The 14,241-nt window shown below is 44.4% G+C and overlaps 1 protein-coding gene across 1 annotated transcript in view; it reads right to left on the bottom strand.

Annotated features, from left to right (window-relative positions):
* Window positions 1-3,851: 3,851 nt before the first annotated feature.
* Window positions 3,852-14,241, bottom strand: part of LOC102094160 (complement C4) — a 62,295-nt gene continuing 51,905 nt past the window's right edge. The window contains exons 35-42 of the mRNA XM_021286881.2: window positions 13,081-13,168; window positions 12,355-12,429; window positions 11,209-11,317; window positions 10,221-10,310; window positions 9,781-9,873; window positions 8,933-9,016; window positions 5,352-5,484; window positions 3,852-4,192 (exon numbers count right to left, since the gene is read on the bottom strand). Coding sequence (XP_021142556.1) covers window positions 4,054-4,192; window positions 5,352-5,484; window positions 8,933-9,016; window positions 9,781-9,873; window positions 10,221-10,310; window positions 11,209-11,317; window positions 12,355-12,429; window positions 13,081-13,168 — 811 coding nt within the window. The 3' untranslated portion in view covers window positions 3,852-4,053. The remainder of the gene's footprint in view (window positions 4,193-5,351; window positions 5,485-8,932; window positions 9,017-9,780; window positions 9,874-10,220; window positions 10,311-11,208; window positions 11,318-12,354; window positions 12,430-13,080; window positions 13,169-14,241) is intronic.

Genomic DNA, 14,241 nt, shown 5'->3' with positions numbered 1-14,241 from the left:
ACAACACCACCAGCTGCATTGTTAGTAATCCTGATGCTTTTTCTGCAGTTTTCAAGCTATCGTTTTCTTTTATTGTATAGTAATGAGATATAGGGGGCTGGGATGTCTTGGAGACTGGTTTGAAGACCCAGCTACCAGCTGGGCCATGGTGTGGTAGCCCCTGAGGGACCCTCCCGGTGTCACTGATGGTGGTGTGTCTTCTTGCATGGCTGGGAGGGCTCCTCAGGGCTGCCAGCCCTTCTCTTCAGGGCTTGCCGGGGTCTCCCGCAGGAGCGCTGGCTGCCCTGGCTGGAAGTGGAGGGCCCGGGCACAGCCTCCTCGGGGTCCTCCTGGAGCTCTTCTTGCTCCCCGTGGGTGGGATGGGGAGTGTTGGTAGGGCTGCTTACACCCTCTAGAAGAGCTGGTCTTGGGGCAGGAGGGTCCCCTTGGGAGGCAGCAGGGCCTGGAGCAGGATCAGGGCTGCTCTCCCGCTCCCTGGCAGCACGGGTGTCCTCAAGGCCCATCTGACGATAGATCTCCTGGCTGCACAGGTGCACAATGGTGTCAATGAGCTGGTGGACAAAGCTCCTCGTGTGCCTGCCCAGGGAAGTCTGCAGCACCCGGGCCAGAGACTCTTCAATCAGGCCGAAGCGATGCAGGCTGGACATGATGAGTCTCTGTGCTGCTGCCGCCCTCTGGGCATCCTCCAAGAGCTGCCCCAGCTCCTGATGCAGCCAGGGCAGCAGGGGCTGGAGGACAGTGGGGTGGACACGGAAGATGGATGCCCAGATGTAGGCATGGAAACCACCCACTGGAGCCGTGGGGCTGCGGCCCACGTGGTGGCCAGGCTGCTGCAGGCTGATGGAGGCCATGGGCGTCTGGGTGTCCGGGAGCCTCTCCTGTCAGGCGGACAACAACCGATGGTACAAGTGGTGGGATGACTCGCTCCTTGAAGTCATCATCCGCCTGCACTGAGTGAAAGATGGAAGTCATCCTCCTCTTGCAGAGGGGGCACTCGGGCTTGGTCTCAGCCCACCGCATGATGCACATGCAGCAGAACTGGTGGAGGCATGGCAGGATGTAGCTGGCCTCCTCCCAGCTGTCAAGGCAGATTGGACAGCGGGTGTCCAGCTCCACAGCCATGCTCTCCACATGGGGTGGTGGGCCCTGGGGAGCTGGGGATGTCACACTGCTCCCTCTCGCTGGCGCTGCAGCAGCGGGTGTCACGCTGGGAGAGGAAGAGAGGCTGTAGTCCATTGTTGGTCCAGGCAGGGCTGGAAGCAATGCCCAGGCCCATCAGGAGCGAGAAGCTCCCAGCTCCCCAGGGTGAGGTTTCCCCTCTCAGCTCACCTCTGCTGCTGCAAGTGCTCCAACTGGGTGCCCCGGCTGCCTGAACCAGGCAGGGCTGGGCAAAAACATTCAATGGCTCTGGGATCAGACACTGAGAGATGCAGTGAAGAACTCCCCGAGCACGACCTCAGCACCGGGAACCGCCTTGCAGAACACTCCAACCTCGCGTCCTCGCTCAGCTGGCGTGCAGGTAAAAACTGACAGGGTGAGACGCGGTGCGCGGATACAAGGAGCGAGGGATGCATCCTCACAATCCATCACTCCGTGATGCCACCATCCATCACTGAGGGACATCACCATTCTTCTCTTGGTGAAGTCACCATGGGATGTCCTGTCCTGCAGTGCTCAAACACGTTACTGCAATGCCACTGGCCACTTCATCTCCCCATCTCTTATCTTCAGCTCAGCAATGGTGTTTCACTCCAGTCACTGACCCCTTGACTGTGTCTCCCCAGTGCCCCATCAGGTCTCTGTGGCCTTGGCTGATGTCTCCAAGCACACATGACAAGAGGGTTCACTCAATAAGGCCTCTTACCTCCCTTGGAGGTTTCAGCACAAAGTCCCACGGGCTCCCTCCACACCTCAGCACTTCTCACCATCCCTCTGGGCTCCCCATCTTCTTCCCACAATGGGTCACAGGCAGCACCTGGGGCTAGCTCTCAGGGATCCCGTTCTAGGCAGGTGGATCGAAGCCTATGGCTGCCTGCAGCCCCGAGCCCTCCGTGTCCATTTGCCAAAGGTGGCTGCACCAAACGCACCCTGTGGAGACTTCAAAAGACATGCTGCCTTCTCCAGAAGGGTCTTTGTGTTCAGTTCCTGATGCCCCTTGGACTGGGCTGGGTCTGAAGTCTGCAGGGTGATGGGGGACACAGCATCAGCCACCCCAATTTCTCTGCCTGCTATGAGCCATTGGAGCAGCTTTGGGAAGAATGTGGAGCGTGTTCTGAATCAAACCTCAGCTTGGTCTGGGGACTCATGGGTGGGAACTGCTGGCAGTGCCATTCTGGGACAAGAAAGAAATGGGCACGTGCTGTGCTGGCACAATCCTGCCTCCTTATCCATGGCCAGTGTGCTCACCAGGCCTGGCCAGGTGTTTCCCTGGGAGTTCTCAGGACAGGCAGAAGCCCCACTGGATCTGCCACCCAGTGACATGGCTCCAAGGCCATCTCCCTGCCCAGGACCATCAACAGCACCCAGAGATGTCATGTTTCTTGAGTCCCTGCCATGCCTGGCTAGGACCCACCTGGGGCAGTGCCCTGAGATGGTGTCGCTGATCCCCCGCAGAGGCTGCATCAGGCTCTGTCCTGAGCAGGACGTGGTGGGGGAAAGGGCTGTGCCATCCTCATGAATGCTTCTTTGAGGCACTTTGGAGAGCACTTGACATTCAAAACCCGCCTGGACATGTTCCTGTGCGACCTCACCTAGGCGTTCCTGCTCCAGCAGGGGGATTGGACTAGATGATCTTTTGAGGTCCCTTCCAATCCCTAACATACTGTGATACTGTGATACTGTGAAACACTGGACTTGGTGTCCCCACAGCCCCTACCAGGTGCCACTCCAGCCATGGGACCCCATGGGCCTGCAGTAGCAGATGGCTTAGTCAGGCCTTTGGTTCTCATCTCTTTTTACCACTAGGCCTTCTTCCTGTTCCCAGGTTGTTGTATCCACTGTACAGGAGCCAGGAGTGCAGCTGTTGGCAGAGTGGGAACACGGTGGTGACATGGGTTGCAGTAGTGCCCATGAGCGCAGAAGAGTTTGCCAGTGCTTCAGGGCTGTGCGGTGTCTTTCACCCATGTGCTTTTTCACCCTTTTACATGTGCTTTTACAGCATTGTGCCATTTTAGGAAGTTGCTGTAGTATGACTTTGTCAAACCAAGAAATTTAGTAAAGTACCCACCTAAAAAAAGGATGGGGTTCATAATGTAGAAGGCAGTAGAAAAGACACACAGGAGACACCAGTGTTGATTGGCAAGAGTTCCATAAAGTTGTTGTAGCCTCTGTACAGACACCATGTTGGATATTATTGCCCTGGAGGGCTCCATGTTCTGCTGTGCAGAATTACTGGATAATTGGTATGTCAATGGAAAAGTGGAAAAGCCTATTGTTTATCTTATTTGAGTAGAAATTACCACTTGCTTTACTGACTTCAGATGAATTTTGCCACATCACTGGCATTTCTATAAGCTCTGTAATAAAAGGAAGATAACAGCTGTCCAGGCATTACAGTCACATTTCCTAAATCACTAAGATCAGAAATTATGTGCTGAAGCGTGAGTGTTCAGCAGCAGCGTAACACAGGTTGTACTTAGTAAACCCAGGAATGCCCACTCTTCTTTCTGACTCATGGATATTTCTTGAGCACCTTAATGGCCAGTGACGACTGCAAGAATTAATCAGCTCCGCAAGCACAATGATTTTTCATTTGATCCTCTGCAGGATAATTGAGCTGTTGCATAATGCATCAGGGACATAGAAATTCCTACTCTCACTTCACCAGTGTCAGAGACAATAAACACAGTAACTAGTAGAGTAACTGCAATTTTTGTTATGTTATGCCCATATGCCTACATCTATAAGAAAACAGCCCAATCAGCAAAACATAGAGCAACAGAAGAAGCTCTGCAATGTTTCAGTGCCACTCTGATGTACAGACATTGCAAGAAAAATTCAGGAATGAGTTGAGTCGCAGTCACATGGATATGACGTGGAGAACAGAGGAATCATTCACAAGAAGCACAGGCTGTCATGTGTGTTCAAGAAGTCCTGCAGATGAACACAGGCTTGTCGGTGCCGGGTGGTGCGGCACTCGCTGGCTTCTGGCATTTTCTCTACCCAGGCTTGTGCATCGAGGAAGTATTGCATCCTGCGTGCAAGGGGGAAAGGAGGAGAGTCATTGCTGCTGACGTGGAGCAACAGGAATGCGTAAGCCCTGTGGGGTTTCATCCCTCCACCAAGGCATCTCTGAGACCAGGAGGAGATGTACTAGCCAAGATACTTGCCTGAAACCTAGTTTCACCAGCAGGTTAATTAAGCTTTGAAGTTTAGGAAGAATCAGTTCCAAGCTGGGACAAACCTGGCTGTACTCATATTTTCAGTGGCACCAGGTAAACTTGGGATAAGTTTCTATTAGTGTTTTCTGGAGTGGCAACAAAACCCCCAGTGCATACTAATGGGACACTGTGAGGAGAATTTAGTTTCAACAGAGTATCCCAAAATGGTTCATCTTTTACTGTGGTGAGGAGCTGTGTAGCTTCTGGCATTTTACTACTGGACTGGAGAAGATTTCAGATGTTACACCTCTGCTGGGAGACCAGTCTTTAGCAGGCTGCTATTGAAGCAGGCTCCTGACTTAAGTACTCACACATACAGAGATGGAGAAAGGAGACTTTTTAAGGTTTTACGAACTGGTGCTCAGAATTTGATTGGGAAGGTCTCCCTCCTAGAAGCTTTCAGAGGCAATACCTTTCTTTCATTTCTGTGCAGGGAAATGAAACATTTAAGATGTCTTCCTCACTGAATATTTGATAGTGTCAGACTAAAGTGCTTCTCAGATAAATTCCCTTTTTCATTAAAGTGTGACAATGAAAATGAAAAGAATATGCTGTTCGCTTACATATACTTTAAAAGCTGCTCTTAGCCATGTTCCCTCAATTTCTTTTGCAAACAGAGTATTTTATAAGGCATCTACAAAAGACGGAACCATATAGCGTTTCCCATTCTCCGTTTCTAGCTGCAAGTTTTTAACTCACTAAAGTCAGGGCCAGATTTTGATTCTGAGAAGTGTGGGAACCAGACTCTGCACAGATACATGAGCCAATAGATTTGGGTGGCTCAGCTGTTCCCCACAGCTACCCTTTTGCCTATGGAGTGGTCCTCTTTGCATTTTAGTAAAGCCAGCAGAATCAGTCCCTAAGAAATTTGGCCATCTCTCTGCTTTCTGGAGGTAATCTAACAGCTTTAGTATCCTCTGGATTTCTGGTCTGTGATAGCAGCCACTGCTGCTCAGAAACTATTGCACTTACTTGTTGTGGCAATCAACCGTTTGCCCATCTTTCCCCATGAGCAGGTACCGTTTGCCAACGACCAGGTCTAACTTGCACGTGGAGCGTGTTATGAACTGTCGGTGGGTGCCCACTTGGATGCTTTCATCAGTAGCTATGGCACGAGAAGAGAAAACCCCATGAACATTTCTAATAAATAGTAGAACTGTAGCCCACAGGACACAACCCTTGTGATCATTTACTTCACTGCTAAGCCAAGGTAAAATTTCACTTTGGAGTTGTGGCTTGACATGGGGAAAAATGGCCATGCTATGGTAGGATGTATTTCCCTTAACATTACCTGAGAAGAAGTAAGCCCTTTCTGTCTTAGCTGCTTGTCTTGGCCTCCTCAGTGTTTACTGAAGGAGCTGTTTTGCTATAGACAACTTTAAGACCTTATGTAGTTTGTTTAAATCTCAATGACTGAAGGAAAAGTCAAAGGAAAAAGAAAACACGTTACATTATATTTCGGATTGCTCAAGCTCATAGTTGCCTTAGAAGTTGGCAAACTTAATTCAAATGCCTTGAGGCTCAACAACGCATCAGGCAGAATTAACTCATTCTCCTTATTGCACCTAACAAGAACTTCACCGATGTAGCCTTTATGCCATGCTCTCTGAAGTTGATATGTAGGATACACACTTGGTGACCTCCACACTAAAATAACTTAGAAGATTCTGGTCTGTATTCTGGCCTGGAGGATTATTTGTTTAAGAGCTGCATTGCGTGTTACAGAAGTGGGCATCCAAGGCAGGAGAGAAGGGTACTCAGGTACTGCACTGACATGAGAGATGGAAACAGGCTTTTTCATCAGACCAACCACAGGTCATGAGAATACTGTGGTGTTTGGCTAGAACAACTGATTTCAAAGTCCATTTGAAAAAGAAAATGCAAATAACAGCAATATTCTAATTTCTTACTCTCTTTCTAACTATAATGTGAAATGTCATGCACAACTGTGGTCACAAACTCAACATTAAACCAGCTTATTAAATTACAAGTAAGGCACCACAGTCTTCCTATCAGTTAACAGACCCTTGTGGACCTTCTGTTCTTTAGAATACTATAGTACAAATATGGAAATGGTTTTATGGTTTTATTCAAAATAAAACCCTAAGAGTAGAATAAAAAACTGAAGTAAAATATTTTAACACTAATAAAATTTCAGAGAATTTGATGTAGAGTGCTAATCTGTGAAACCTGACACTGAGGACCTTATCTATTTCTTAGTTAAAACTTGCATTAATTTTGCACATGGTACTTCTAGGCCACTGAAAAGTCAGTCTTCAGTCTTACATGCTGGTTTACATCTACATTTTTCCAAAGAATAATAGAGTACTGTAGGTTTTCTCATATAACCTAAGACCTTTCTATTGTTCCTATGCTATATGGTGCATCGTATATTCATTTTGTTCAAAGAATGCAAAAATGGATGAGAACTCCTTGAAAAAATGATGATGTTATGCCTCAGCTTAATTGTGCTTAAATTACCATGGCGTTTCTCAGTTCATATGCTTCACAAATGACCTAATACAGTTCAGACTGCAGAGATCATATTCATTCAAGTTATTGCTTTAAGAAGTTATTATGTAATTTCCAATTCTAAATCTCCAATTAAAAATACAATAAAAGTGTAATGTTCCAAAGTGCCTAAACAGAATTTCAGGGAAAGAATTACTTCAAGTTTTAGATTATATAATTATTATATAATGGGAAATAAAAAAACTGGGGGAAAAAAAAAAGGATTCTGTGCTATTTTGCATGGGCCATACTTTGCCCTAAAGGACTCACAGAGCAGTATAAATATTAGCCATCCAAGACTAATTCTATTAATAATCACAGCAATCTGAGGAATACACATCTGCAAAATTCTCTTTTACTGACTCCCAAACACAAATAAGTGTTTCCATCTATCTTCTGAATCAACCCTTTATGTGCAAGGATTGATACTGAAATAATGCCAGGAGTCCAGAAAATGATAATTTACCCTACTAATTTTCACCTGCCCTGGGTGATAGCAACATTGATGAACCTCACTAAAATCAACCACAGAAAATACAAAAGACAACAACTGTAGTTCAGTCAAGAGCTGTTTTGGATGCAACACTTTGCTTTTTCTTCATCATCATGGCTTCATGCCTCTTCCCAGCCTTTCCCAAGCTGCTCAAACAGTCTTCATAGCCTACTGGTGCTCGTCAGCTGCCTCATAGAGCACAAACCAAAGGGGATTTTAAAGAGATCAAAAGGGAGGAGGTGGGAGAATGGGAGAAGTCATCTCTTCCTTTCAACTTCAGAATCAAAGGATGTTTCTCTCAGCTGCCAATAAAATAATTCCAGTGCTTGCCTGCAAGTTGCAAGTAAAAATGCATTTAGGGCCAGAGATCTAAATCCTTTAGATCCTGTAGGTTTTCTGGAGGGATTAATGTAACTTCCATCATGGTGCTGTAATCTCCCACAGCCAATGTTTTGATCACTAGGTACACTGTAATTTTCCTGTATATGGAAAGCCCTGGGTGTGACAGGTGCTCTCTCTGGATTCACAAAGTGTGGACCCAGTTTTCCGACAGGAACTGAGCATTGGGCACAGAACACAAGTGGCGTGCCATGAAGTACTGAGTGATATTCTCAGACCCCTGGGCAAAGATCAAGGGACTGAATTATTTTGTTCCAGACAGGGAAGATTTTGAAATCTTTGAAGTTGCTTTTTAAAGCCAAACTCTGGCTGCCAAACCCAACTGACAACCACATGACACCACAGCAGCTGAAGTCTGAGATGTCATCTGACAGTCTCTCCAGAAATTACTTTGAAGAGTATCAGTGTTCATCGATGCTGCTGATACAGTTCATGTGAGGACAGCTGGGATGGCAGGCCTGCAAAAGGACATTGTTTGAGAGCTGTGCAAATCTTTACACTGCACCTACAGAAACAGAAATGCTTCTTTGTTCTTATCACAATTATTAAATTGAAGTTGTAGAAGTTTTCCTGTGTTCACTGACTTCAGGAAAGTCATTGTGGATAATGCTTAGTCAGTTCTGCAAGGGTTCCAAGTGCTTAATAATTGAGTAACAAGCACTTCTAATCTTCATCTAGTATCAAAACAGAGGTCAGTGAATATGCCTATAGTAGAAAAAAATCCCATGAATCAATAACAGCAGTCTATAAAGTGAATTAGTTGATGCAGAAGACCTAATATCCCCACTATGCATGTTTTTGGAGGGTTGATCTTAGACTAGCTTCAGTTTGGCACAGTGGACTGAATGCAGCTGGAATGTGTCTTCTAGTTTAGTTTCATCTGAAAGGACTGAAGCCCATGTGCTTTGCGATTGTGGCACAATGTGAACCAAAGCAACCTACCCCAGAGCTGAACTGAACAGTGAGGTAGTTGCAGCAAATGAGCCTCGCAAGAAATCAGTCTTCTTGCAAGCCTAGTGTAGAAGTGTGATATATCTGACCCTACTTTCTGCATCAAGAGGAGGCATCTGCATGGCTCATACTGGCTAATGTTTCATCAACTCAGTTTTCCTACAGGTGAATGAAAGGAGCCAAACATCTTGATACTTACTGAGTTTAAGGATTCTGTGGATTTTGGCCTCATAGTAATCAAAAACATTCTTCTGTGTACTGCTAAGGACCTCCACCTCATACACTGCAACAGACAACAACTGTATGAGGCCAGAGAGAAACATGAAATTGCATCCAAAAACTGAAAAATAGGATTGCTTTTACCAGATATCTACATAGAGGCCAGTGACTAACTATTCAAAAATCATGGAGGTATGAAAGACAACAGGACAGTAATCCTGTATACCTAATACCCTTAGAAAGTCAGGTATCAATCAACAACCTTTGGATTTATATCCCTTTTGTGTATTTTTTAAAGAAACTCATATATAATTAGGCATTCACTTTTTTTCTTTTCTATCCTTATGTTAACATCTAACTTACCAATGCTGATGAACCAGTTTTCCTTCAGTAGCTCTTCCAACTTTCCATCCAGAAAAGAGGCCAGAAAGGCAAGTTAACAAAGGAGAAAATATTTGTCCAGCTCCATAGAAGGAGATCCTGAGCTCTGGGATGCCATGCAAAGCCTACTCTTTATCTCCATCCCATCACATTAGGGATGTAGGGGATGGGGGTGCTCACATCATGGGTCTTTTCTAAACTATGTAACATAATGTTTTCCATGCTTCCCTTCCCAGGCATCCCACTGCATCTTTCTGAGGACTTTATTTGTCCTTTTCACCCATCTGATGACTGATATAGCACATGGCTTTGTTTCATCCTCTCAGCCTCTAGGCCAGATACAGAAATCCTGCTAATTTCAGAAGGCATCTGAGCATATAAACCCACAAATCTGAGAAAAAAACAACTGTGTTTAAACTAAATTGATAGTTGTCTTTCATGCCTTACCGTAATCCGCAACAGGTTGGTAGCAAACAAAACTAAAGCGTGTGGTTTGTGTTACGGCTTTACTGAAGGTTGATTTTTGTCTTGGACAGGGACCTAGAGTGAAGAAAGTAAAAGATACATCTGTCTCTGTAGGCATGGATATTTGGAGAGATATGGTTTACACATACTCATTCAGTCAACATTGTAACAGAGAATACAATAAAGGTGTGGTGGTGGGTTTTTACATACACAAACGTATATACATTACACGCAACTATCAAATCAATCCTGGATATCTAAAAAAAATCAGTTTGGTTCTGAACATCCTAGAGGGTGCTTTGTGTTATGTATTATGCATTAGGATAATTGTAATGGTCTTTTCTGTAATTAGTAATTCGCATGTTAATGGGTTGTAGAAGTAACTATCTTCTTTTAGACCAGCCTATTTAGTCATTCCTTACCTTCTGCACAGTGGCAGACATTGGCCTGGCACATCTTCGAAAGCATGGGGCTGCGTTTTGAAGGACTGTAGAATATGCTATGCTTTCTGTCTGTGGAGAAGAAACAAAATGGTTTCTCTCAAAGGGCTCTGGTGGAAATCCCTATGCAGCAGAAGCTACATTTGCAGCCCAACTTTCCTGTGGTTCAGAGAAATCAGAGCACCAAGGGATTAGGCACACATCAGCAGTCCACAAAGACCTTTAGCCCAGGCACCTAGAGTACAGGGATCACCTTGCCTTTCAGCTGAGCAATAACACCCGGGTTGTTGCTTCAGGGTTGTTTTTGGAAGAGTGGTTTTTGTTTGTTTTTCTGTTTAGTGTTTTTTGCAGCCATTTTAAAAACATCCTTAGACCACAAAGCTACAGTGAGCACTGCACTGTTTCAGAAGGAGACAGGATCACCAATAGTTATTGGCTTAAACCTGGTCTAAACTGTCTTCAATCTCTCAGCTTCAGGCAAAGTAGATATATGACTTGATTTTCAAATATTGTTTACATAACTCTGGCAACTGGGCATGATTGGCATTTGACCTTCTTTGAATGTGAAGTGAGACTGGTTCCCCAAGCAAGCACAGTGCATATGCCAAACCTCTAAGGTTGCCTATCTTAGATGTGTAGAAAGGCAGCCTGACCAAAAAGAAAATGAGAGTGGAACATTCTTAAAAGCACCACGAGAAACAGGAACTCAGGAAACCTGATTTAAAAACACATGAGCATAAAAGTTCGTCTTTTTGGTCAAGTTACAGTAACAGATCCTTCCTGAGAAGATCTCTGTTAAGGTGATCTTAAGCCCTGGTAGTAGAAGACAATATTCAAGGCAGGTTATTTTAACACATGACAAAATCATATGGTTCCACAAACAACATCAAAACCACCTTTCCATAGATTGGAGGCTGCTCTTGAGGGTCTCTCTTTCAATCAGTTATGTATAATTTTTCTGCACCCTTACCAGGGTTGTAAAAGTCATAAAGGATGGCATTTGCTGGCTGAACCAAGCCCATGGGGTTGATTTGCTTTGCCCCAAATGATATACAGTCTGGGTCTGGTCCACTTGTGATCTGGAGGAAAAAGGAACAACAGTTAAAATTAGTAAAGTAACTCTTTCTCCCCAGTCAGTGCCTTACTCCCTTGTGCCTGCACCAGCTGTCGAATGCTTGATTCTGATGGAACAGGTGATTTAATCCAGATAGCTGTAGCCTCAACTTGAAGAAGGCATCTCCTTCCCTGATTTTATTGGGACGTTTCGTGGGTCAACTAAGCCTGGTAAAGGTAGTTTTGTGAGATGTGTGCAGGTCTTCTCTGTCTGAAAATGTCTGATCTGAACTCACATCATCACTACTTCGGGGTTTACTTCTCAGCTTTTGCCTAAAGCCACCTTGAACAGCAGTAATGGGTGTCATATTATGTTCACAGCCTGTCCTGTACTGGTGGCCACCAGTATATACAACTTTCCTTCGTAAAAATCTAAGGTCAGGGTTTATCTAGGATATTCATAGCAGCAATAACATTTATGATTTTTCATTTGTCTATTGCCTTATGTTTTAAAAAATCATTGCATCGTGTGTGCTTTCTACAGGGACCTCACTGCTTTTGCTGTGGAGATGGAGCAACTCAAGTGGGTGTAGAGTGGAGTCATTATCCAAAATATGGGGAAATATACACAGAAACTAGGGGGGTTGATGTTTATATTTATTTGTCACTAAGTGAATCTTGATTCAGAAATACTGAACTTTCACATGCAAGGTGTCCGTGTTGAATTTACAGGACCACCAGTTAACACTTTGTTAATCTTGGACAAAAAGCCTATTTTCTGACTAGGAAGGATTTATCTTTATTTTTTTTTCTTGGGGGGACCAAAGCCCAAATCTCCAACATTGACTACATCTCCTGCAACACAGAAAGGCAGAGGATGAAGGTGCATGTTCCCTTTCTTCCCCTCCTCTGCCCTCTTTCAACAGAGCTATTCAATAACAGTTTATGATAAAAATCACAGGAAGGTAATGTAGTGTGAAAAATATTAATGATTAGATTTAAAAAGAAGTCTATATATGCTGTCTGAAACAACAGAGATTGGAAAATCATTGGATTTGCTTACCTCACCAAAGTAGAGTAAAACCCTTCCTCCCTTGTACTCATAGTGCTGAATGTACTGGTCTGAAGATGTCACCAACTGCAGGAAAACAAACAATCAAATCAGAGCAAAAACGTAGCATAATAGGAAAACCGTTGCTACCACCCTCTGTATTCTGGTTGGCTTTGTTCAGCTGTTTTCTTTATTCTGTTATCTTTCTTCCTCCCTAAAGGAGACAGTTCCTGAGAGTATGAACTTGGACAAACCTTCCCCAGCTGAGCAGGCTCCAGAACCCAAAACTCTGTAGCCACCTTTGCAGAGTGCTGTGGCCCTTCTCTCTGTCACTGTGTCCTGCTGGCAACCACCTCTTAAAGCTGTGCTTGCCTTCCCCCCTGCAAGCAGAGGACACACTGTCCTGGCATGTCACAGGACAGCAGTGACAGTGGGGACAGCAATATATGTTAATGACAGGCATGTATTTAAGTGCCTCGCTGAGCCTTGCCCTGATTTTTCTTACAAGGGACTAAGAAGACTGAACCCTTTTCACCACAAACTTTTCATTTTTTTGTATTCTGTATTCAATGCACATTTTATGAGAACCAGAACAATGAAAATATAGCTATTAAAAAACTGTTTTTCATTAAAAAACTGTTTTTCCTTCTTTATTCTCTGGACTTTGGATAGATTTCAAAAGACAAATTTTCTACAGGAAAAGCTGTAAAAGTTTGCACAGAAAAGTGTATTTCTAACCTGGTCAAGATCTTTTGTGTCAGGCTCCAAGCCACTCAGCAGAGAGAGATCAACCAGGGACATCTTTGGTGCATTGGAACCTGTGGACCTTTAAAAGGGAGACTGTCACCTGTGAACATCCGCATTGAACAGCCAGCTTGCTTTGAAGGGGTTGGCTCTTTAGGTTTGCTAATGGTGAAACAAAACTTTCTACTCCATTTAACTTTCCTAAGTGGATTTTAATTTTAAAATTAGCTGCCCATCTCATTAAGAGTCATGAGGCAAAATTAGTCATCTAAACTAGTCAAATGACCATCCAAAACCCAGTTGTCTTGCCTGAGCATGTCATCTAGGCTTTCTGTATAGCTGATAGGCAGAAACAATCACCTTCAAAGGACATTTCATCCTGCCATAAAAGCACTGTTGAAGATAGGGAAGATAAGCAATGCTGACAAAGTATTTGTTCTCTGTTACTTAGAGTGAAGATAGGAAGTTAGTTTATCTAAGTTCTTCATGGACAAAGTCAAATTTATATCGCCTTTGCTGTCAAAGATGAAAATCCTCATTGCTCTAACTTTCCATTGGGTAAATCTATTGGACTTCCAACCTTTTCTGATTTCACCTTCTCAAAAATCAGGTAGATGTGTCATTGCTGGAAAGTTAATTCGTTCTGCACTTACATAGGGTGCCTCCCCATAAGATATTCTAAATACACTTATTGGTATTTCAGAAGCTTTTATTTTGAGACCTTCCTTTCCTCATAAGGGATGTACCAGGGTTCAGGGAAGAATTATGGTGATGTAGTCAGTGCCTTCAGTTTTTCTCCTGTGTCTTAACTGCAAAAAAGGGAGTTTCACATTATTGTTTAAGCCTCACCCTAACACTCAGCAGTGTCCCACAGAACAGTGGGACAAAATCTGGGAATTAGGGTGACTCCAGTCACCTCTGCCATTGTTCATCCTGCTGTCTGGGAGGAGGGATAAAAACCACTGCCTTTGAGGCTTCGTCAAAAGTCAGCGGAAAATATAAATTCTACTGGGGAGCAAAACCTGATTCTGCCATGCTGCACCTCCCTACAAGGGGAACTCAGGACAGCCACTGCATTGGCTTCTGTGACCCTTGCCAGGCTGTGAAATCGTGCAAAAGCAGTTTTATTCTGCACAGGAGGATCTATTTATCACT

Source organism: Columba livia, chromosome 1, assembly GCF_036013475.1.
Source record: "Columba livia isolate bColLiv1 breed racing homer chromosome 1, bColLiv1.pat.W.v2, whole genome shotgun sequence".
Lineage (NCBI taxonomy): Eukaryota > Metazoa > Chordata > Aves > Columbiformes > Columbidae > Columba > Columba livia.
The sequence above is the reverse complement of the archived record's forward strand: the minus strand, read 5'-3'. Positions and strand labels throughout refer to the sequence as shown.